This window comes from Telmatherina bonti (genome assembly GCF_933228915.1).
Source record: "Telmatherina bonti genome assembly, chromosome: 3".
In the NCBI taxonomy this organism is placed as follows: Eukaryota; Metazoa; Chordata; class Actinopteri; order Atheriniformes; family Telmatherinidae; genus Telmatherina; species Telmatherina bonti.
The window spans coordinates 25,926,793-25,950,387 of record NC_136621.1 but is presented as its reverse complement, the minus strand read 5'-3'; the positions used below and the strand labels follow the sequence as shown (position 1 = coordinate 25,950,387).

The window sequence follows — 23,595 nt, the reverse complement described above, 5'->3', positions numbered from 1 at the left end:
CTTCAACTGTTGTCATCTATGCTATCTGTGGCATCACACCATAGTGCTATAAGATATTGTAGGAGGTCAATGTTGTTGACTTGCATAAAGTTTGAACTGCATTAGGGCAATTAGTATAGCTATTTTCTTATTCTGTTCTACTTTATTCTATTCTTCAGTCATTTAGCAGACACTTTTAACCAAAACGACTTACATATGAGAGTGAGAACAACACAAGCAAGAAATCAAAGAGTAGACGACATCATAGATAGGTACTTGTCAGACTGCTGCAAGTCCAGTTGGACGCAGTTGTTGCCAGATAATGTGAGTATTTTAAAAACCACTCCCTGTGTATTTGTTACCAAATTTACAACTCATAAACCTTTGGCGTTAAAGGAAATGTCAGCATAAATAGTTATAGCTTAAAATGGAAATAACCAATGTTTCTGTGCGGTTTACAGCATTCTTCTTTTCTGATAAAGATAATTTAATACTTCACACTCTGTTTTCAGTAGACATCCTTTTTTGAGGCACTGAACTAGAACTCAGTTATGTTGTCTGGTATTTTTGACACACAATAGCATGTGCTCTGGACATAAAAAAAAAAAAAGAAAAAAGTAACAGCTGGTGGGCTGTCTGGCTGGGCAAACTCAGAAATGACTAAACAAGCCTGTTAAAGACCTTTTCATTGTCTCGAGGCTTTGCTGCTTCTTTTAGCTACCTTTCTAAAGCTTCTTTTCAGTGGGTTTGGACTGTAGAGCTAGAACTACTTGCTCAGCAATAAATCCTTAAAAAACCCAGCTTTCTTTATCACAGCATCAGTAACAGTTATATCAAGGCATTATGTGAAATGAATACTTAAACTTGCTTCGTTTCATCAGCTTTGTCAGCATCTTGTGGGGTGTTTCGGACATTGTATCATCTAATGTGTATAGTGCCATTCTGAAACGCAACATAGCAGCTATTAATGATCATTTTTTCTCCTTGTGATGATGTATGTTCAGTGACTCAGTTGTGATGATCCTGCAACACTAATATATTGATAACACTTAAGTATAAATGTTTCACGTTTAAGATTTATCCGTAGGTAGGTTTAGCCTTCTTTTGCACAGGAATGTGGAAGCTTCCTGTCTGCAGCATAATTTGAACAATGTTATGTCTTACTGAACTTTACATAGTTTATTGCACAGCCAAATATGCCTGCTGTCTGTGTTAATTATTGATTTTTTTCTTTTCATGGTTTCATTTTTAATATTTGTAAAGTCTATAAATAAAAGAGTAAAAGAGATGTTTGAATGAGATTCAAACATCATTCAAGTAAACAGCGTTGACTTAACTGTTAATGGTCCAACGTTTTAAGAAAGTCTGGAAGTTTTTTTCTTGGTGTATTCCGTAACTCTCAATAAGATTTCTGCAATTATTGGTAGATATTTTAACCCTAGCACAACTTTTTCTAAATTGTCTGGGACAGTTTTTATTTTTATTATTTTTCGTTTTAATCACAGTTCAAAAGCACTGTCTCTATTCACTAAATTATAATTTAGCAAATTATAATTTTATTGCTTTTTTCAATTTCTAGTTAGTTGAGTAACTATTGTAAATTTTACTTTTCTGTAATGGGAGAGTGTCAATAAGTGCAACTGTATGTGTGGTCTTTCATTTTATTAAAATGGGAAGAAAGGGCTTTCAAAATTGCACTGGCCTTGTAATAAATTAATCATGATGAATTTCCACCCACACTGAAAAGAAACAGTGTTATGTTACTGAAGAGTTTGATAGATTATGCAGAAAAAATGCATTTTTTTGTTCTTTTTTTATTTGTACCCTTTAGATGTTTAGGGAATCTGAAGTATTTATATTGTCTTCAAAAAAGGCATCAGGTTGCAGGGTCTACCTCCCTATTATCGAAGTGGGAAACAATCTTAAAAGTTCTCCTTTTAAAAAAATAAATGCATAAATAAGTAATAACGATGATAGTAAACTACATGCCTCAGGTAGTGAAATCCAATGATCATCATATGGGCTGGTGCACCTTTAAATGTATTTTGACCTTTTGTTGTTTTTGCTTTATCTCAATCATACATTTATTTTCTTTTCAACAGCTCTTCTCCATACACTCGGGAGAACGGGAAGCTGCTGCATTTTCAGCCTGCAGTGTTGGAGTTTGGAACACAGTAAGTGAAATTCTCACTTTTCACTTTACTAAGACAATAATAGATGTTATTCATTTTGTACTGAGAAGACAAAGACCTTGATTAAAATTGGACTTGAATGCACCACCTCTTTGTCTCTAGTGATGTGAACAACTACGATGATGAGGGTATTAAACATGATGCTGAGACTGTGACATTTCTGGAGGCAGAATATTTAGGAAAGGACTGAGCTTGTTATTTTTAAAGGCATTTCCAACTATGGCAGCTTGCTTTTCCAGCGTCTAGACACAAGTTCAGAGCGATTGACCCAAGTCAGAAGGGTTGAGAACTTTACTGTTTGCCTTCATACAATCAGACTATGATAAATTGCTGTGGCAGAGCAGCCGCACCAGTTGCTTCTTCTAAAAGTACGCAGTCAAAGACAGAATTTGTTTAGTCTTTTTTTAATTACATATTTGGAATGCACAAAGCAGGCACCCCAAATCCCAACAGTATGAAACATAATTGCCTCAGGGAATGTGAATTTAAGATTAAAGTTAGGACTGTGAGACCAGAGTCCCACGCATCATCTTGTGGTTTTCTTTTTGTGTAAGAACTGTGGGAATAGTTGTATTTATAGTGGTCAGCTCAGCCAGCAGTTGCTGTTACCGTAGATGAGACTTGAGAAAACTAATGTTATACAGCACTGGGGTTTTTTTTTTTTTTTTTTTTTTTTTAGCTTATATTAAAAAAAAGCATTTTTAAAGGCAAATAAGAGGTAGCAAGATGGTACAAGAACACCCAAGAATGCAGGGGCCAGAATGCCCAGGGCATCAGAAGATGACTGCATTTTGATGTGGCTGGAAAGAAAAATAAAGAATTAGTCAGATCACTATCTTATGGTTTAAAGTCTGTTAAGCATGCAGTGCAGAGGCCCAAACTGAAAGTAAAGGCAGTCTCTTAAGGCAAATGGGAAGTGAAAGATGCTTCAGTTGAGACTAAATGTTTGGATAAAAGTATGAATCAGTAAACATAATTGTTTTTTCGACAATTGTCCAGATATCCAACACATTATCTGCACTAACCATCTAGAAAAGAACATCCAGATCAAATTTTCTACAATTTCTACACAACAGGGGTCAAAACCCTGCTTGTGACATTTTAAAGTTATTCAACTTAAAGTGCAAGCACAAAGGACATAGCTAAAAGTAGGTATTGGTACCACTTTAGGGTTTTGAATTTGGTGACATCCAGACTTTGTGTCAGAATGTAATTTTAACAACTTCACAACAACATTGTCTAAACACACACCCTCTGACTTTATGCTTTTCTTTGTGTGCTTATTTGTGTATGCAGTTGGCACTGTATAGATTTAAAAAGGGAACTAGTTTATATTCATTTTGTGGACACATATGACTTACACAGCAGCTTCCCCTTTCTGGCAGAATATAAAGTGTGAGCTGTTTAATGTACCCTCGTTACAGCAAATGCTGAGGTTAATCATGTGATATGCAGTAATGGAGAAACCCAAGCTCAAAATGGATTGGACTTTCACAGAATGCACATGAAAATATTTGTTTCTATTTGTCATAAATATGTTTCCAAAACAAAAAGAGTTGTTTATATTTACTACTGTGTCACACAGGTTTAATACAAGATGAAAAATGCAACAACTCACCCGACCCCTGTTTATATAGGTTTCCAGGTGAATGTCATCTGGAACTTCCTTTTCTTGACGCCTAATCTTTAAGTATATGTTTATTTTAAAAACAATGTTGTTTTTCTGTTAGCATGAGCTATTACAGATACTGCAGATCAGATGCATTAAATGGGCTGCAGAAGGATCTCATTTGGCTTATAAAAGATGCGTCAGTGAGAAACATTTGATGTCCTAAAATGGGAGTGCATCCCCTTTTCTGTAGCCAAGCATGGTGCTAGATAGAGATTCTGTGCAAAGTTCTGTTGGAATAGTTTGCTTTTTTTTTCTCTACAGGCCGCTGGGGCTGCCAAGAGCTGAAACCATATATATACACAACCCCAGTCAGGAAGTTCCTGTGACACTGCTATCAATGTTTACATCCAGCAGGCATTTTTACATACCTTCCTTTCACAAAATAGTAAGTTTATACAAGATATTCACAAGTAGTAATATTTTTAATTAAGTGTTGGGTATAGTGTACACATTGGAAATTCCTTCAGGAGACCGAGTATTTTTCTTTTTAATTTCATTAAATGCTCAAGTTAACTATGTATTTTGTTGAAATAACTTTTTTGGTTTATTTCTGTTTTAGGTGATTCCACCACGGGGGAAGACATCTTTTAAACTAATTTTCCTCCCATCTGAGGAGGGCAATTTAGAAAACACATTATTTATAAACACATCAGCCCATGGGCTGCTGTCATACCAGGTCAGTGTACATCAAGAACACATCCAGCTTTGTATGTTCAGATGCTGCTGTCTACTGTTTTGGTGAAATTTTGCCTTATAATGTACCACGCTAATTTTTTTCTCTCAATCTCTTTTTAACTTCTTACAATGGAGTCAACAACACTCCTCTTGTCATTTGGTTGCATTCTCACAATTTTACTGTGTTAACTAAAAGTCTTTGTGAGATGAAGTTTAGATCCCCTTTTTGGAATTTGTGATCCAATTTAATATCTAACCGGACTGCTTATGTGCTGCTTTTCAAAACAGCTGTTGCTTCAGCATACATTACTATTTTTAATCCCAAATACAAAATCAGAATACTGCTGTTTATATTATTAGAAAGTTAGTTATTCTGTCAAACTGAATTTGACATTGGGGAGTTTTATTCGGCAACAATTAAAATTAAAATTATCTCCAGCTTTCAATTATAGACCAACTTGCATGCTTTTGTTTGTTGACAAGCACAAAATGTTCACTCTAGTGTCAGGCAATGTTCTAGAAATTAGGCTTACGGCCACTAAAAAAACACTGCTTCTTTGTTTCCATGTTGATGACACAGCATTTATATAATGCATGTGGTAGTTTAGAATGTTTTTATAAATATTACCTGCTTCTTTTCCAGGTATTTGGTGTGGGAAGTCACCTAGCTTCATTAAAATCTTTCCAAAGAAAGGATAGACTTCTAATATTCCCTCACATCCAGAGCATTAAACTGACCCAAACTCAGGTATGTGCTTCAATGTTTGTGTATTTGTTTGTGAAAACCCATGCGTGATGGTGAATAACAACTTATCATTGGAAACAGCTGATTTCCCTTTTTCCAGCCAGTCCAGATAAACAAACCTTTCCATACATAGAGACCAGAGCTTTGGGATGCCCACTGACAAGCACTCACTGTTATTAAGTCATTGGAAATGTGTGCAAGCTAAAACCCACAGAGCCTCAGTCCATTGCTAATTACATCTGATTGTTTTCAAAGCGATGATCAGGCAGTAGTTGACACACATTTTTTTTATGTCATGTGAAATGAAAACTGATGAGTAAGAAGAATATAGTTTTTGAGACAAACCGAAGCAATAGAAGTATGTGCCAGAAGTATATAGAAGAGTCCTCGCCTCCACAACAGGAAGTGGGGTGGCAGTTGCAAAAAATCAGCTTGGTCAAGTGCAGACAGATATGAGCTGTCGCAATCACTTAGACTACTGCTTATGCTACTTTTTGCATGTATTTATTTTTATCCCAACAAGCTCTCACTGTTTCAACATACAGTTTACAAAATGAAATGTATAAATATACATGTATAATGTATCTATTGCAGCAGATGAAATTATACAAGAGTATAAATATATTCATTTATATTTATACTGCTGTATGTGTGTGTGTGTGTGTGTGTGTGTGTGTGTGTGTGTGTGTGTATGTATATGTATGTGTAAATAATATGTTTATAAAAAATTTTTTCATAGACAGCCCTTTTTAACTGCTTTTTCAAGTTGAACTATTGTCTATTTATATATGATTTATTTATATCTATTAGTTCTTCATAGTCATGTGGGTTTTTATGAATGCCCAAGGATATTAAAATCCTTCAAATGATTCATTCATTCATCCAATTGCCTTTAGAGTGAAGTGTCGCTCTCCACTGTAATTTTTCATTTAATTTACTAAGATGTTGACTTTGCTTGTTCCCAGATTGTATTTCTTTATATTGTATTTCTTATGCTGTCCTTTTGTTGATATATTGTTGCTTTGGGTTTGTTATATATAAGAACCTGCAACGTTTATAAGTTTATAAAGTTCATCAATAAAAACTTTTTTGTATAAAGATTTTGCTCCACATAACCTACCTTTTTCTGTGTGCCTCTTGTTTCCTACTAAGTTTACATTTGCTAAACCAGTAGTGCTCATAGTTCAGCTCATAAATCTATATGTATCCATACATGTGTGTGTCTGTGTGTGTATTTATATGTGTGTGTATATATATATATATATATACATACACATACACACACACACACACACACACACACACACACATATATATATATATATATATATATATATATATGTGTGTGTGTATGTGTATGTATATATATATATATATACACACACATATAAATACACACATATACACACATACACACACACATATGTATGTGTGTGTGTGTGTATAATGTAAGGCATATAGAACCTAATTGTAATGCTTTGCATGTTGTTAACAAGCAACTACTTTTGATTTTTTTTCTGCCAATAACCATCAGCAAGTTTCTTGTGACATTTTCATGGTGCTAAAAACACAGCACTGGGGTTGCTGTATTTTAACACTTTGCACCATGTGCAATAATAATCAAGTCTCTGATTTCTTTTGCTTTTGTAGGAAGATGCCTCCAACATCACTATTCTGGGTCTACTCCTGGAATGCAGCTTACCGAAGAATCTGCTAAACAATCCTCAGGTAGTGCTTTAGATCTGTTGTTGTATTTTGACAGAGCCTGAATGTCAAAACATTCAAGCTCTGTCTAAAGCCTGACTCTATGGTTCCTAGGGCTGTGACGACATGCTTTTGTCCCGATTCAATTATGATTTTTTAAATTGCGATTCTCACAATTCTTAAAAATTGCAGATTTTTGTCGACTAAAAACAAAGAAAGTACAAAACTTTTTTTGCAACAACACAGTCGCCAGACCATCATTCTGTTGCTATAATGGCCAAGAAGACGAGTAAAAAGATCAATAAAAATGTTAAGATGGTTTATCTTTTATTTATTTGACAAAAGAAAATTGATTAATTTTTTTATATAAAAAAATCAATTTTTAAATTGTGAAACAAAAAATAAATCCTGATATTTGATTTTTTTTTTTTTTTAAATTTCCCACCCCTAATGGTTCCACTTTCAGATCTGTTTGGAAGACAGGTTTTTAATTTTACATTTGTTTTACAGCTTCTCATAAAAAATTTCAAGTAATGTTTAACTCCATATGATAATACATTTTCTGAATTACACTCGATCTAAAACATGCTTTATTTGTAGGATTTAACCACAGTGCATATAAAGGCAAGACAGCATCAGAGGGAAATGCAATGAAATGGAGAGAAAACTCCCGAGATACTTTATTTTTGTGGTTCTTAATTTTGCTCATCTGCATCCACTCTGCCTGTCCGGAGGACCAGCTTGTCTAAAACAGACAGCAGGGCTTAGCATGCGAGTGCCTTCTGTTATCTCCAGAATCCCTGAAGGGAAAGTTTAATTGCTTTCTCAAGAGACTTCATAATTGATGTAGAGCTCTCAGTACTTGTGGCACCAGACACAAGAAGCAAGACAAAATGGGAGATGGCTTAAGCCAGCCATTTTTTCAGGGGGGGTTGCAAGAATGTCTGAGTTATGTCCCTCAGTATGTTAAAGACAAACACCTGCTCCTTGGTTCTTTTAAAGTCTCCGCTTGCAAAATTACCCTCAGTTTTGGAGAATTTTGCTTGCTGATTAAATGAGACAAACAGGAAATTAGGCTTGATTTCAATGGATTTCTTTTTGTCTGTTTATTTATTTATGTATTTTTTGTTTTATTTGCTTTTCATTGATGTTTACTGCCAGGCTATGGCCCTTAACGGCACCAAGTCAGGGCATCTTTCTACATTTCATCATGTGGTTATTCACCCACTGAGACGATGGTTTGCAGTGAGATATGTGCTTTTGCTGTGCTGATTTTATCATTTTTAAGTGGGTGGCAGTCACATGGTGGATGTGAAAGATGAAGGGATGGTATTGAATTTGCTGCCTGCTCCTTTCAACCTGCTCATGCTGCAGACTCCTTGTGGTAATTTGGAAAATTGATCCACCGTGTACAAATTTTCATTTCAAGAGCATACCTTAAATAATTTTTTTTTTCTTCCTGATAAGTTTCATTGCAGTCCAGATTAATCCACAAAAACATCATCTATTAAAAACCTCTGAATGCAAACAGTTTGGAGTCATAAACACACAGTTAAAATATTGATTGTTTCAAGCCTCAGTTGCCTTTGTCCAGTCCATTATCATCAGAGTCCCTTACACAGTTTTCATCAGTCTTATTTTAAGGCTTGGCCAAGTGATTACATCATCATTTTGTGCTCTCTTTTTCTGCATTCCTGGCTCCCAAATTGGCACTGCTCACTACTTATCTTTATGACTCAACTCCTTTATAATAACATCAGGGGACATACTGGACATGTACACACACTGAAATGTGTTTTACAGATTTACTTCAGATTAAAGTACAATTTATTTGATAAAAATACTGAGGTGACATTATGTCTCCTCCTTTTTAGCTGAATTTTTAAATTGTCTTTATCACTGCTCTTTTTTCACATGCTTCCCTTTCCTTCTATTTGGTGAATAACAGGTATGCTTTTATGTCCTGTCCCAGGGGTCCTGCCTCCAGAGTGAGGAGCGCCTCAGCCTTCAGATTAATCTGTCTGCACGCGGCGACCAGCCAGCAGACCTGGACAAGCTCAAGCCCTATGTCATTGAGCACATTTTGTTCCTGCTGGTCACTCCTACTGCTGGACAGGCTGCATTAGGTGAGTGTCTGACCCAGTAGCTCAATTTGTGGAGGTAAATTTGTTTTGGTAAATGTTTGACAGCGAGTTGTATGCTGTATACTTCACTGCAGCATCACTGTGTTTTAGTATAAAACTTTCATTAGGGTAAAAAAAAATTTTTTTCGAGTCTTTGTCTTGTTTTTTTTTTTGTTTTGTTTTGTAAGGACTTCACTCGTATTACCTCAAATGTTTTATCTTTCAGACTTGGTTCTGTGGTGGAGGACTATGAAAGCAATAATTCAAAAGGTTAAAATAGAACCTTTATGTTGATGTTAGATGTAGATTTAATTGTCTCCTTTCCCTTTCTTTTGACATGTTTTCAATTTGATTCATAATTTGAAAAAATTAGATACTGGTAATCTTGTTGTTTTGGAGGGACGCACAGTGGTGTGATGTTAGCACTGTTACCTCACAGTAAAAAAGTTCCTGTTTGAACCTCAGCTGGGGCCTTTCTGTGTAGAGTTTCCATGTTCTCCATCCATGTGCACATGTGCGTTCTGTCTGGGCATTCTGCCTTCCTCCCACAGTCCAAAAACATGCATGTCTGGTAAATTAAAATTGGTGATGATAAAATTGACCCTTGAAGTGACTGGAGGTATTTTATTTTATTTTATTTTATTTATGTCTTTATTTTATATTATTGTATATTATTTTATGTTATTTGAGTTTATTTTATTTGAGGGGGACAAAGCATATAAAACAAAAGAACACTTCTAAATTGCTAGATTTAGCTAAAGTATTTTCACCCATTGTCCCTCCCTAGATCTTACAAAGGCTCACTGGAATAAGGGGGTAAAAGCAAAATGAAAAAATAATAGAGATTGTATACAAATTGATCATCTTGATTAAAAACAAACAGTTGATAGTAACATTATTAAAATTTACACACCACAAAGACAAAACCACTGAATCTTTTGCCTGATGCAACTGGAATAGGCTGTAAACCCCCCCCCCCCCCCCCCCCCCCCCCACCACCACCACAACCTCAGATTTGAATTATGCAAGTAGAGAGAATGAATGAAGGACTATTGTCTTTAAAGAAGTCAGATGAGAACTGTAACAATGCAAGAAATCATCAGTTCTGTTTTCTTAGGTTCGATTTTCAGAGTGATGCTGGGGATGGAAGTCCATAAAAATACTCCCCACATCCATCTACATTAGTATGCTTACCTATGTACAATTTGTTTGTCAAAATATGTCTCCATAGTTGCAATTTCTCAATTTAAACACACATGATTAAACCATTTCATCAGTTGATGGCTAAGCTGGGACTTGGTCCTCTACTGATTTCCGAATGAATTGCTCTCTGATTCAGCCTTAACGAATCACAGCTTTGCTCCAACTGTCATGTTTTGTTTATGGCAGAAAAGTGTTGATTTGCATATGAAGACAGCAAGCATCCAGTTATAGTGTTCATTGTTTTAATTTATATGGATGTTTTCCAACAGGGGTTGGAAAAATAGCAGTGTATATGTTAAATTCTGGAGGAAAAAAGCTCCATATAAAAGTAAGTAATGTCCTTCTTTGCTTTGTCATCACATTTTTATAGAATTATTCTGGCTCTAACAACATGTCGTATCTCCAGGACATGCAGGTGCTATCAAAAGTGGAGGCCAGCCTGAGCTTTAATCAAGTTCTTTTGAGACCAGAGGCAAAAAACTTCACTGAAGTGGCTTCTTTAGCATGCAGAGGTGAATATACCTTCAGCTGAAATATTTTCTTCAGCTGAATAATTATTTTAGGTGAAACTTCTATTTTTGCCAAACATCCTAAAGTTGATTAACCTTTTTTTTTTTTTTTTTTTTTTTTTTTTAATCAGGTTCATTGCCAGGCCATGGGCAGAAATGCATAAGTCACATCAGTCTGAATATAATGGGAAATGAGACAAGCTACAGCTTTCCTGGACTACATATCACACACAGGTAAGATGGATAAAAGTCGCTACGTTCTCAATCATGTTACGAGTGTTTGCCAAGCTTGAACAGAGATTTCGGAATCAAAGTGTTAAGATGCTGTTTTAGTGTTATTTTATGTGTTCCCTCTGCAGATGGACAGTGGGGGATTTGTTCAGTTTGATTCAGGTTAAACAAAGCCAATCCAACCAGGTGGACGTGTGGTTCACCAACCCCCTCCCTCTACCCCTCACTGTATTGAATGTCAGTCTCTCAGAAAAGCTGCAGGGGTTAATGAAGGTATGCACTGATGTTAAAGGAAAGCAAATCTTATTACATAATAATGCGATGATCCACAAACACAAGTGATTTAGGTGGTTGCATAGATTCTGACCACAATAGTTTGCTTAAGAGTTGACAGATGGTCTTTGCTGCCCCCTGTCTGACAGGTGATCAACTTCAGCAGTCCTCTCAGAGTTCCCCAAGGTTGCTGGCACATCCTTTCTCTCCAGGTGCTCAGCAGGGCTCTTCCCGTCAACCAGATGTTGACACTGAGTCTGGATACCAACTTGGGCACTGCTTTGCACATTCCTCTCCACTTCCAGTCTTCCTCTTCTTCTTCTTCTTCCCAGGTAAAACACCAGTTATGGTGGCTGCTTGGTGTGTTGTTTTGGAAATCTGGAAAGTAAATCAAAGGTGATCATACATAATGTGTTTGTGCCATCAGGGAGATGTTGTGTTTGAGGGTGAACGAGTGTGTGGGCGCCACTGTCCTCTGAGATTATCTGAAGCAGGTGAAACTTGTCAGCTCGAAACTCTGCATATGCTCTATAGATTTCTTTTTATTTTCTTCAATAAATGATTGATTTAATGTCCTTTCAGGTCGCTCTGAGTGGCAGCGCTCTCTTCTCCCAGACTTTTCCTCATCATCCTGGGCTGTAGATAGCAAACTGGCAGCTGAGCTCTGCTCTCGATGGCAGAGTCAAAAAGATAAATTACCCTGCAGGTCAGAAAAACTCATTTGCATATTATTTTGATAATCACCACTCAGTATTGATATCATTAATCACATGTAATGCCATACCTTCTCAGGTGGCCCAGAATACCTGTTGAGACGTCCTCTACTCTGGACTTTGGTGCTACACCTGTTAATGAGAGCAAAGTGGGTTATTAGTGACTCTTTTTTTATTTTATTTTTTTTATTTGACATGTTTTAAGATAAGCTTGTGAATTTGTCTTGATGGAATGAATTATTCTGCGTGTTACAGGTGAAGACATTCATGCTGAAGAATCCTTCGCCTTCAGTAGTTTCCATTGAGATACGCATCCTCTCAATGTATCCTTCTCCTCTAGAAGCTCTGGACCTGCTGACTAAATGGTATACAGTGAAACACGTGTCTGATACTCCAAAGAATTTATGACAGTTTGAGGTTGTGATGCTACAGTACTTCCACTGATGTGTGTCTTTTTTCTTTGAATTGTTAGGTTTGACATCAGCCCCCTCTCTGTCAACATCAGCACAACAGAATTTTATCTACTGGCCTCTCCTTATAAGGTAAATCTCAAAACAGCTGATGAAATGTTTACTGACCACATCAGCATGGTCATTTCATCATTGCTCTGTTTTGTTGCTTTTGCCGACGACAGTTTCATCTCCTTCTGTGTGTTTTTTTTCTCAGACAGGACAGAGCGTAGACATCAGAGGCAAGGGTGTCTTACGGCTGTTGCTACAGCCCTGGGAGGCCAGAGAGGTTTCTGTGGTCTTTACTCCCTCTGAACACAAACCCACCACTACCATTCTTATCATCAGGTATCAAATGAAATTAGCAGGATGTGTTAATAATGGTAATGTTGTCTGGCTTTGCATTGCATTAAAGGTGGAGTATGTAAGACTTTCAATATTTAAAAAAAAAATAAAAAATTAACTAAAAAAAAATAACTACAATCATAATTAGATAGTTTTTTAAAACATGTAGGTTCCAGTCTGTCCATATTTGATGTGTTATTAAATTACAAGTTTAATTAATGACAAAGACCCTTCTTAAATGTTTGCCTACCAGTAAAAAAAAAAAAGTGCTTTTTGTCATTTGTCATTAATTACACTTGTAATTTAATAACGCATCAAATATGGACAGACTGGAACCTACATGTATAAAAAACTATCTAATTATGATTGTAGTTATTTTATTAGTTAATTTTTTTTTTTTTTTTGTAAATATTAAAAATCTTACAGACTCCACCTTTAAGATGTTGTATCAGCAGGGAATTAATAACTTTTTTTTCCCCCTTTTTGATTCCTTTTTAGTCTTCCAATTAGTGTTTTAATATTACATTTATGGCTTCTGAAGAGTATTTATTTTCAAATATAATCAGCATGGCTATGATTTTATATGTTTATGTTTTTTTCCCTTCTGTCCTGCTTTTCAGGAACAACCTGACAGTATTTGACATGGTGACTGTGAGAGGCTATGGGGCTAAAGAGATGTTAAGAGTTGGAGGCAAACTGCCTGGTCCAGGAGCCTCTCTACGCTTCAACGTTCCTCAGTCAACTCTAATGGAGTGTCGTGATGGTGAGATTGATGCTTAAACTTGAACTTTTTGGTATTAATCTTCTCATATTGTGGTTTTAGATGTTGGAAACATAATATAAAAATGTTGCAAATGAGTAAAATCAGTGTGTGACACTGACAGGTCTGAGCACCAGCAAGCCTCTTTTTGCCATCAGGAAGAGTTTTAAAGTGGAGAACGCAGGAGAGCTTCCTCTGACGGTCATGTCGATGGATATTAATGGGTATAAGTGTCAGGGATTTGGATTTGAGGTGCTGCAGTGTCATTCATTCAGCCTGGAGCACAACTCTTCCTCTGAGATTACCATTGCGTAAGTAGAATAAAAACTATTTTCACTTGCAGTACAGTATATATATATATATATATATATATATATATATATATATATATATATAATATATATAATATATACATTTTTTTTACTTTGTCTTTGTTTTAGGTTTACCCCAGATTTCACCTCATCCTGGGTGATCCGAGACCTCACTTTGGTGACATCACGTGGGACCACTTTCCCTTTCACCCTGAATGTGACACTGCCCCATCATATGTTGCCTCTATGTGCCCAGGTAGTTCCTGGGCCCAGCTGGGAGGAAACCTTCTGGGTAGTCACTCTGATATTTACCTGGTTAGTGACTTAAACATAAGTGCACATATATCATAACTCCGTGTCATTAGTAGATCGTCTCATAGTTTTTGCTTCTGTTCTTTTTTTTTTTCTCAGCTTCTCCTTATTTGGTGTGTGTCTGATGGCCTTCCATCAAGCACAGTATATCCTCAGTGAGTTCTCAACACCCAGCATCAGGAGCAACCACAACTCTGCCCTGACACGGGACAACAACTCAGTGAATAATATCACACCCAGTGGAATAAAGTATGTCAGGCATTGTTTTGTTTTTGTTTCCAGTCATTAATATTCACCATCCTTAGACATAAAGGGAGTGTTCAAAAATTTGACGTGGCCTTTTTGTGTCTGTTTGTACAGCAAACCAAAAGGCAGTTGCAAGACATATGTGGACACCTGTCACACATCTGACAAAGGTAAAGGACGTGGCTCTCCGGCCTTGGCCAACAGCCCCGCCCCTCGGCCTCAAACCTCAAAGAAAGGCTCTTCGATCGTTCCCTCCCAACAACCAAAGAAACACAAAGTTTCACTCTATTACTCCAAATATAAGTCCAGCTCATCCACAGCTGCAACTGTGATTATGGATGAAGAGCATGAAGGCCTGACACCAGAAGCTCCACTTACCCCAGACATGTGCAGCAGCGACCCACCAGCTTTTATCAGTGAGCTGATTAAAGACAAATCCACAGAAGATCTCCACAGTACTATAGAAGATGCAGTTTCAGCCGCAGTTATGTTTCCCATGGAAATGCCGGTTGGTTTCCCTGACGGCATCACACTGTGTCCGGGATCCAGACCAGATTTATTGGTGTGTAGTCCTGTGGATATAAACTGCAATGAGCACTATGCAGAGAAGGTGGATTGTGAGAAAAAGGACATTTCTGAGCTGGAGGTAAGGGCGGACTTGCTTTGTTTTTTTTTGTTTTTTTTACATTTCCCATTTTTATTGCTCATCCAGATGTTTAGAAACTAATCCATAATCTTTGTTTAGAATGTAAATCATAAGCATGTCCGATGGAAAAAAAATAATGATCACGATTTTCACTTGTTCAGCTCAGAGATGATGCCAAAGGCCAGAAGAAGAAGGTACAAAGTACAGAAACTGGTCCTGCCACAGGGAATAATAATAAAGGAAAGAGGAGTCGTAAGAAGACCGATGTCTCCAGGTAGCACATGCACACTTGATTGAAGCACTAATTCATGTTTATTGTAATCTGATCAGGCATATTAAAGAGACGCTACAGAATTTTAAAAGATTTTCTCAGTGATGTGTCCACTATTTACAGCTAATTTGATGTCCATGTTGCATCTTACTTGTACTGTGAGTTCTGTCCAGCCAGTTAAAGACAATCTTATCTTGACTCTTGTCTTCTCCCTTGTTCTGTCCTTGGCTCTGTTTCTTTTCCTTTCTTCCTCCAACAATATCTTCTTGTGTTTCATTACTGAAATAGCCACAATGTAGGTTTAAAATAGCTGGTGTTGTACTTCCACATACTAGTGTGTGACTCAGTGTGTGAGGCAAAACTCAGCAGCAACACTATGCAGCATCCTGGAAGAAAAGTTGTGTAGTGTGGTTTCTCAGCCTTTAGGTGCTGTTGGGCAGCGATGGCTCCAAACATGAACATAATAGATGTCACTGTGCCATCAAATGAATTTGGAGTGCAAGTTTTAAGGTTGAAAGGATTGCATCTTTGGGCACATTCACTTCAACATTTTTTATTTGAATCCTAGTTCATTTGCTCAGAAAGTCCACTTCGTTTGGTGAGCTGTGAATGCGCTGAACGAATTCTGATTCAGACCAAAGAAGCAAACTCGGTCCGCCAACAAACGCAGGTTCGGTCCGCTTCAGATTGACCAAATACAGGAAGCGGACTAGAAAAATAAGTCACTTCCTGCATTTAGCGTAAGATTGCATTGTGGGTAAATACATAGCGATCGCGTCAACAGTCCTCTGCCTCAGTTGTTGTTCATACTGCAGTCATTGTTGCAGTATGTTTCTGTAGTATTCTTGCATGAGACAAAATTAAAAAAAACAAAACTGCAACAGTTTCATTTCTATATTTAGCTCTCAAGAGGAGGAAACAGAGCAGGAGCACCTTTGGTGGAAATGGGGATATAATATTCTAATGGTTTGGCTTGTTTGACCAAAGTGCACTGTGATAGGGGGTGTCTCTGCAAGCTTCATGTATGGCAAATCATCAAAAAATCATCGCTTGTTTTTGTTTGATTCCTACTGTAGCGCTCCTGAGCATGTTTTAGTAATGCCAGAGAGGGAAAACGAGCCTGAGTGGAAAACAGGGGACCGTTATGTTAATGGAGCCCGAATCCAAAGCAGGACCCGTTGCTGCAATGGCTTCAAGTCCGAAGCTCTAAAACCTGGACAGACTGCTGAAAGCCCTCTCAAACAGAATGGTGAGTGTCTGTCTGATGCATTTGACCACAGGATATTTTATCAAATCTGTCCCCAAAAAACTTAACTCTTTGTGAGAAAGAGCATTTCACTTTAACCTTAATAGTCTTTGCTGATTTTCTGGCAGGTGTGTGTCCTGTTCGCACTCGCAGAAAGTGTGTGACAGAGCGGCGTACAGGTGGCTTGTGTGAATCAGGCTCAGATTCTGGCAGCTCATCTGGCAGTGTGAGGGCCAGCAGAGGGAGCTGGGGCAGCTGGAGCAGCACAAGCAGCATGGAGGGAGACAAAGACCACAGTGCTCGACCACATGGCTACGATGCCTTATCTAGAAAAAGTATGGAACCGTAACACACTACCATCACTAAGAAAACACCTTTTTCAATTTGCTACTGAATACAAACAAGTTTCAAAGGTTTTATAATTAGGTACTCAATCATGATTTACAAACAGAAAAGAAGGTTACCGGAAGTTCAGTGTTTGTAGTTTGACATTAATTTCTCATTTTCTTTGTCTTCCAGGAGATCCTATGCAGTACAGTGTCTACCCCGCAGAAAGAGACTGCTACCAGACATTCAACATGAATAATAACTACAAAGCTCTTAGGTATTTTAGTAAACAAACACAATGTTGTTCAGTGTAGTATGATGTTAATGTGTGTGGATTATGCTGCTTTTGTGGTGAAAAAGAAAATTGATGAAGCTTTTAATTAACTATTCTGTAACAGAATAAATTAATTTTTCTTTTTGGAAATGATATGATTCTTTTGCCATCCACTCCTGGTCAAGCTAATAACTTTTCCTTTTTTTCTGTTAAGCACTAACAACTTGTACCATAAAGAAACATGCCAAAGTCCAGATCCCACAGCATCTAGTTTCATCCCAAGTTTTGCCTCTGTTACTGCGGGAATGGACAGGAATACGGGTAAAGACAGACAATCACACAGTAAATGCTCACTTGATGATCAAGAGTTGAAATAAATGTTTTTTTTTCTCTAGTTTCTTCCTCTGATTTGAGAGTTTTTATGTGCTTTCCAGAAATGACAGATCAGTATCTACCTGAAGAAACCTGGTCAGCTCCATCCATCCCCCTCACCAACGAGTTCAGATACAACGCCTCCGAAGCTCTGCCCTACATACCTCAGTCAGCAGTCAGCGGGTCATACAACGGGTAGGTGTTGGAAACAGTTAGCTTGAACTCTGCTGATGACTCCAACAAGTTTATTCATCAGATTAGTAAAGAATTAAGAATTAAAGTACAGATTTTATTAATTCCCCACAGTCAGAATAACTATGAAAGAGTTCCTGTAGCTTCTGAGTGAAATAAGCTGCAGAATTTATCGGAGCACCCCACCTCTGCTCACAAGCATCTCGAAGACTCGTCTCTTTTGAAAACCTTTTCTTTGCTCATTTTAAAAATATTCTTTAAGCCACTTAGGATAAACATTAATATGGACAAGTAATTGATTTGTTTCTCTTTTCTTCTTTAGGTTCACCTGGAGTAGTGCCAACAGTCACTGCCGCAGTCCTTGCAACTACATAGGTACACGCTCATTATTCACTTGCTCTACAAATATCAGATCTAATGTTGATGAAAAGGGGAAAGCACTCATCTTTTGCCCAACCACTGTTGATGCCACATCCAGAGGATTTCTCAAGGTTCAGTCTTCTTCATCTTTATGTTGTAACCATTTTTTAGGTAATGGAACCTTTAGTGCTTTAGCCAACCATCAAGGCCAAACCACACATGCTAATCAGACCAGTTGGAGGGAGGAGGCGTCTCAGGAATCACACCCAACCTGGAACACAGCAGGCTCTGTGGGCAGCAAGGTGACACTTTAAAATACTTTATAAATCCAACTGCTGTGAAACTGCTGCTAGGTTTTATCTGATGTTGTTGGAGAGTAAAGTTAGAACTCTGCTGGAAGGCTGCCAATATGTTTTTTTTTTTTCTTTATTATTGATCTGCAAATAATTTTCTCTATTTATAATATCATGAACATTGTGAATATTTAAAGGAGCAGTAAGTGGAATTTATCACTTCGGGACTGACAGAGTAAAAAAACGCTTTATGAAGAACTAGAGGTGTAATTTAATCTTGCGTATAGCATAACGTCATACACCCACTGTAATTGTGGCTCTCCAGCCTCGTGTTTACTAGCCGGTCCAGCCATGCATTCATGTACGTTCATGTGAATCGCTTTGTCCTTTCTCCACTCGCAGCCCTCGTCCCTCCCTTTCTATAAATGGCTGCAGCAAGCGAACAATGGCAGCATCTATTTTCAGAACAAAATGGCAGCAAACAGAGCAAAACACTCACCTAAAAACAATTAGGATCCAGCATTACCTCTAAAAACAACCGCACTCGTTGACAAAGTAGTCGGATAAAGAAAGGGACAGAACTGGATTAACTTTGGCCTTGTATTTCCAGAATGGAGAGTAATGAAAGAGCTAAAAGGGCAACGCTTTGACTCTGAGCTAGCTCCTCTTCTAACGACATAAATGTTATAAGTTACTTTGACACGTTTCACAAAGTGCTGGTATCATTTTGGCCTGTGTGTTTGCACTTGGCGCATTCATTTGCAGACAAGGCGAGTGGGGGTAAGGCCATTCACAGCTGGTGGTGATTTGTAGCAGTTTAGTTTGATCTTCCTGATTGGACTCCCACCACCTGTCAATGTTTTGTTGTTGAGGTTAACTAATGGCTAACTAAAGTCTACGCTTCACCGAGCAGACAGCTGACACAAATTGGATTAATATTATTAGTCTGCTTTCTTTAAGTTGTTGATGGCAGCTAATTAAAAGAGGCCAATATGTGTAAGATTTATTGGGCATTTTAGGAAGTATATGACCTGTTCAGCAAAATATTTTTCATAAACCACAAAACGAGTTTTTATGAGTGCACATTTACCTTATTTACTGTCTTAATAAATTAGAAGCTGTCTAAAATCCCAAAGAAACAGGCAACATCATTCCACATAGGGGCAATGTTAGGTCGATAAGTCAAAGTGCACACCTGCTTGCTTTGAATCGGGCATGTTTCAGCCCTTTTTCACCAGTATGATCACTCATCAGTTGTATAAAAACTAATATTGACATGCTGGTAAGGTTATGACTGCTAATGTACACTACTTACAGTCCTACACATAAACAGACACTACATCAGTTAAAGTTCTCTTATTACACACTAAATTACCTTGTGAGGAAGGAAGGCTTGTTGGATAACTTTTGGTGTCCTTTTAGCATTATAGCTGCTTCTTTGGCATTCCCTATGACACCTTGCTAAAAACCTTAATTTCACACTGACTTCCTCCACTTCAGGCAGAGAAAGGAGCTGTCAGCGATGCATTACCAAAACTAATGAGAACATGAGCACTGTTCAAATATAGGATCAGCCAAGTAGTTGTTGCACTTGACTTAATTTCTGTGACTGGCAGAGAGAAAAAGGACAAAAAACAGAGACACGAATCTTATTGAATCTTATTATGTTCAATAGAAGTGTGATTTATACCTGAAAATATGTCAAGTCAAGTCAATAAGGCTCTGTGAGAAAGTCTGAATGACTTGCTTTGTTACATGATCAAGAAATGCAGCTTGAAAAGTCCATACTAACTAATTTAACTATAATTCAAACATTCATTGTTTTTGTTTTTTGTTTTTTGTTTTAAAAACTTTATTAATTTTATAATCTAACAACAGAGCAGGAGAGTTAAAAAGAAATGTGACAGAAGGCTGCAGTTTCATGTCTTATCACTATGTAGTGATAGATTTTTGAGGATGAGGATGGTTAGAAAGTTTGCCAGCTTTACTGGAGCAGAGAGGCCATTTTTATAAAAGCAGGAAAAGACAGGGAAGTTGTCAATGCCAGAATAGATGGTAGCACAGCCCAGTGACAGGTAAGGTTAGAAGACATCAGGGCAGTGTGCAGCTTCACACTCCACTGCCTGTAGCAGCTCAGCATCTAACGTCTTTACTCCCTTCATCCTCTACAGCCATACTTCTCGGGTACCCGCAGCCTCTCCCCCATGTCCAGTCTGTTCGGGTCCATCTGGACACCCCAAAGTGAGCCTTATCAGAGCCATTTCCAACCTGAGCGATCAGCACCAATATCTCCCATGTCACCCATCACACCGAACACACCCACCACCCCACCACACTCTCCCTTCAGCCGGGAACCAGAAGGGACCTACAGGCCAATCCAGTACTCCAGCTTCAACCCATTCGGCCCGCACATGAACCTCGACATCTGGAACTCTTCGTCGAACCGCAGCTCCAACTCCCAGCTCTCCAACGACTCTGGCTACTGCGGAGATGTTTAAGATGCAGAAAAATACAGAACAGAAGACCTTAACGATAATTGCAAACATATAAAAAATTATGTAAAAGAAAGGAAATAAATGAATGTTCTTTTATCAGTAATGGGGAAAATGTGAATATTTCTTTTATGTTCCAGTTTTCAGATGTTAAACGTTGTGACAGGTTAAATATTTGTTGTATATTTTTCTAGATGTTTTGCAGTTTTGATCCTAGAAAATAAAAAAAAAAAAAAAGTTTTGTACTTGAAGAGCAGTGGTCTTCTTTTAAATTTCACTATGCAAAGTTCAGTTTTTATGTCTTGGCACAATGGGTCTCTGTTGGCATCACTCTGACACGAGGTCATTTGAATTCTTCATATGAGCTCAAAGTTTAACCATTACTGCTAACTTACATTCAGCTTATCTCAGATAAGACTAAATACTCCAATCCTTTCCATACTCTGTATGTGACATGGGTAAAAAATTTATCATCAGGAATAATTTGTCATGCAATCCACCCACCTAACTAACCTACACATGTAAAACATGTTCAGTTTATAAAACACAAGGGGAACTGGAACAGAGCACAAGATCATCGTTCACAACTAATTTTCTTCATCAAGCTCAGATTTTCGTCCAATACCAGGATTCACACTTTCCTTCAGTCATTAAAGGATTATTGCAGGGATTTAGCTTTGGGTTTTCCAATAAACTGAAGGTTTCCAGTAGCTGACCTAATGTTTTCCTGTGGGTTCTCAAAATATTGAATCTTGCATTTTGATTTGTCATGAATGTAGATTTAAGAAACGATAGTTTTCTTGTAATGCAGTTCATAAAGACACGCAGTCCACATCAAACAAACTTTTCAGAGAAAACGAGCACTCCAATAAATCACACTAACACAAGTTTACGTCTGAATTTCTTAAATTAAAAATTCTTTTGAAAGTACATATTTCAGCTTATCATGCACGTCCAAATTTGCTAGCAGCCTATGGAAACTAGAGCATCAGAACAAATCATTAAAGGGTTTCTTGTTAAAACCAGTCATTTAATGTAAAACACAGAGCAATGCAAGTTTCCAGTTCATTGTTGGCTGATTATGACATTACTAAGCTTTTACACAAAACTTATTACCATAAATCCACATGTTTACATTGTGAAAAAGCTTTTCCATGGTAATGTTAGTCTTTAGCAGATGCCATTTAAAAAAACAAAAAACGATTTAGCCAGTAAATCCTAAATATTTTCAACCTTTGCAGAAGTTTAGAAATTTTCCCTTTATGTTTTCATTAATGTACAACATAAAAGACTATTCTGTAAGTTAGTGTGTGTGTGTGTGTGTGTGTGTTTTTCCTGTGTGTCCATGTGCTTGTGTGCCTAAAAGCGTGTATAATCTTCTGTCAGACTCTTTGAGAGCTGACATATTGCTGCTATTGATCTTTAGTCCTAAAATCAACACAGAAGCCTGGATACTGATGACAAGCAGGCCAGGGGAGTTAGGATGTCCTGATAACACACACACACCCCTAATAATGCTCAACCTGCACTTATGTATACTGTTAGAGGGTCTTTTGACTTTTACCTAAATGTGGATAAATATGGCACATTTGCATTTTTAAAAAAAAATTTTTTTTTATTGCACACATTTTTGAGGTAGTTTGTTTATATTTTTCCAAACTTTATGTAGTACTTTTCGAACAAACAAAAGTGCAACACAAATTACTTTACAAAAAAAAAAGATTATTTAGTAACAACTCTTATTTTGCATTGGAAAGTCTATGCTGAGGGTAAAAGACGGGGGGGGGGTAATAAAAAGTGACAGGCTTCATCTCTTGAAGATAATCCAAAGGTGTAAAATTGAACTGTCATAAGGACATAATTACAAAGTTGTCTTACAAGTTCTTCTAGTTCTTTTGTATTGACTGACAGCAAAATCAATGTATCAATTACTATGTAACTATGTCTCCTGAAAAAAGTCAACAACTTTTTTTTTTTAATCTGTTGAAAGATCATTTTTAAATTTCCCTTCAGTTTTGAACATTTCTCCTTTTAGTGTTGCAGAGTTAGTTGAATATCATTACCTAAAGCATAGTTCTCTGAAAAATCATTTCAAATGTTCTGTGTGTATTTGTAATCACATTGTACAGGATCTTAGTTCGGTGTGTGTTGGCTGATGACGGTCCAGAGTGTTGCCCCTTTAGAAGTCAAAACAGCGTAAAATTTGATTTCATGCTCTTTTATCCTTTAACTAGTCTGATAACAAGGACGGAACAAAGCAATGATGTGTTTCTGTGCATGTGCTTATGACTCTTCATCATCCCTTAGCAGAGGATCCATTAGCTTCAGACCCCCTCCCTGGTTGCCCAGTGATAAAGTAAACAATCGCGTTTGACCAGTCCTGCATGCAAATATTTGTTTTGGAAGCTGCCTCATCCGACACGAGACATTCATCCGCACCCGCGTGCTGAGGTATATATAAAGTAACGCTCCTGCTGGACCAGTATGACATATGCACACACAGTAGTGGATCCAACAGTGACCCAAGCCAGATATCTTTGTCTACGACACAAGCTGAACACTTAAACCTGGTATCTAATTCTCAAGGTAAGACAATTTCCTCAATCTGCTCAGACTAGTTTTTTTTTTTTTTTCTTTAGAAAAAGTTTCTTTTCTAAAGTCATTTTGGCAGAACATATTG

At 37.4% G+C, this 23,595-nt stretch overlaps 1 protein-coding gene across 1 annotated transcript in view; it reads left to right on the top strand.

The window, feature by feature from the left end:
* The window catches only part of tmem131l (transmembrane 131 like), a 32,030-nt gene extending 11,010 nt beyond the window's left edge, over positions 1-21,020 (top strand). The window contains exons 4-34 of the mRNA XM_079238217.1: positions 2,082-2,153; positions 4,105-4,228; positions 4,403-4,519; positions 5,162-5,266; positions 6,914-6,991; positions 8,940-9,093; positions 10,563-10,621; positions 10,700-10,805; positions 10,934-11,036; positions 11,162-11,306; positions 11,456-11,638; positions 11,734-11,800; positions 11,889-12,012; positions 12,099-12,168; positions 12,275-12,384; positions 12,492-12,561; positions 12,686-12,816; positions 13,434-13,576; positions 13,698-13,884; positions 14,014-14,199; positions 14,296-14,445; positions 14,557-15,088; positions 15,250-15,362; positions 16,436-16,608; positions 16,734-16,940; positions 17,125-17,209; positions 17,421-17,527; positions 17,641-17,773; positions 18,093-18,145; positions 18,302-18,432; positions 20,595-21,020. Of these exons, the coding sequence (XP_079094343.1) occupies positions 2,082-2,153; positions 4,105-4,228; positions 4,403-4,519; positions 5,162-5,266; positions 6,914-6,991; positions 8,940-9,093; positions 10,563-10,621; positions 10,700-10,805; positions 10,934-11,036; positions 11,162-11,306; positions 11,456-11,638; positions 11,734-11,800; positions 11,889-12,012; positions 12,099-12,168; positions 12,275-12,384; positions 12,492-12,561; positions 12,686-12,816; positions 13,434-13,576; positions 13,698-13,884; positions 14,014-14,199; positions 14,296-14,445; positions 14,557-15,088; positions 15,250-15,362; positions 16,436-16,608; positions 16,734-16,940; positions 17,125-17,209; positions 17,421-17,527; positions 17,641-17,773; positions 18,093-18,145; positions 18,302-18,432; positions 20,595-20,921 (4,345 nt within the window). The 3' untranslated portion in view covers positions 20,922-21,020. The remainder of the gene's footprint in view (positions 1-2,081; positions 2,154-4,104; positions 4,229-4,402; positions 4,520-5,161; positions 5,267-6,913; positions 6,992-8,939; positions 9,094-10,562; positions 10,622-10,699; positions 10,806-10,933; positions 11,037-11,161; positions 11,307-11,455; positions 11,639-11,733; positions 11,801-11,888; positions 12,013-12,098; positions 12,169-12,274; positions 12,385-12,491; positions 12,562-12,685; positions 12,817-13,433; positions 13,577-13,697; positions 13,885-14,013; positions 14,200-14,295; positions 14,446-14,556; positions 15,089-15,249; positions 15,363-16,435; positions 16,609-16,733; positions 16,941-17,124; positions 17,210-17,420; positions 17,528-17,640; positions 17,774-18,092; positions 18,146-18,301; positions 18,433-20,594) is intronic.
* Positions 21,021-23,595: the final 2,575 nt, after the last annotated feature.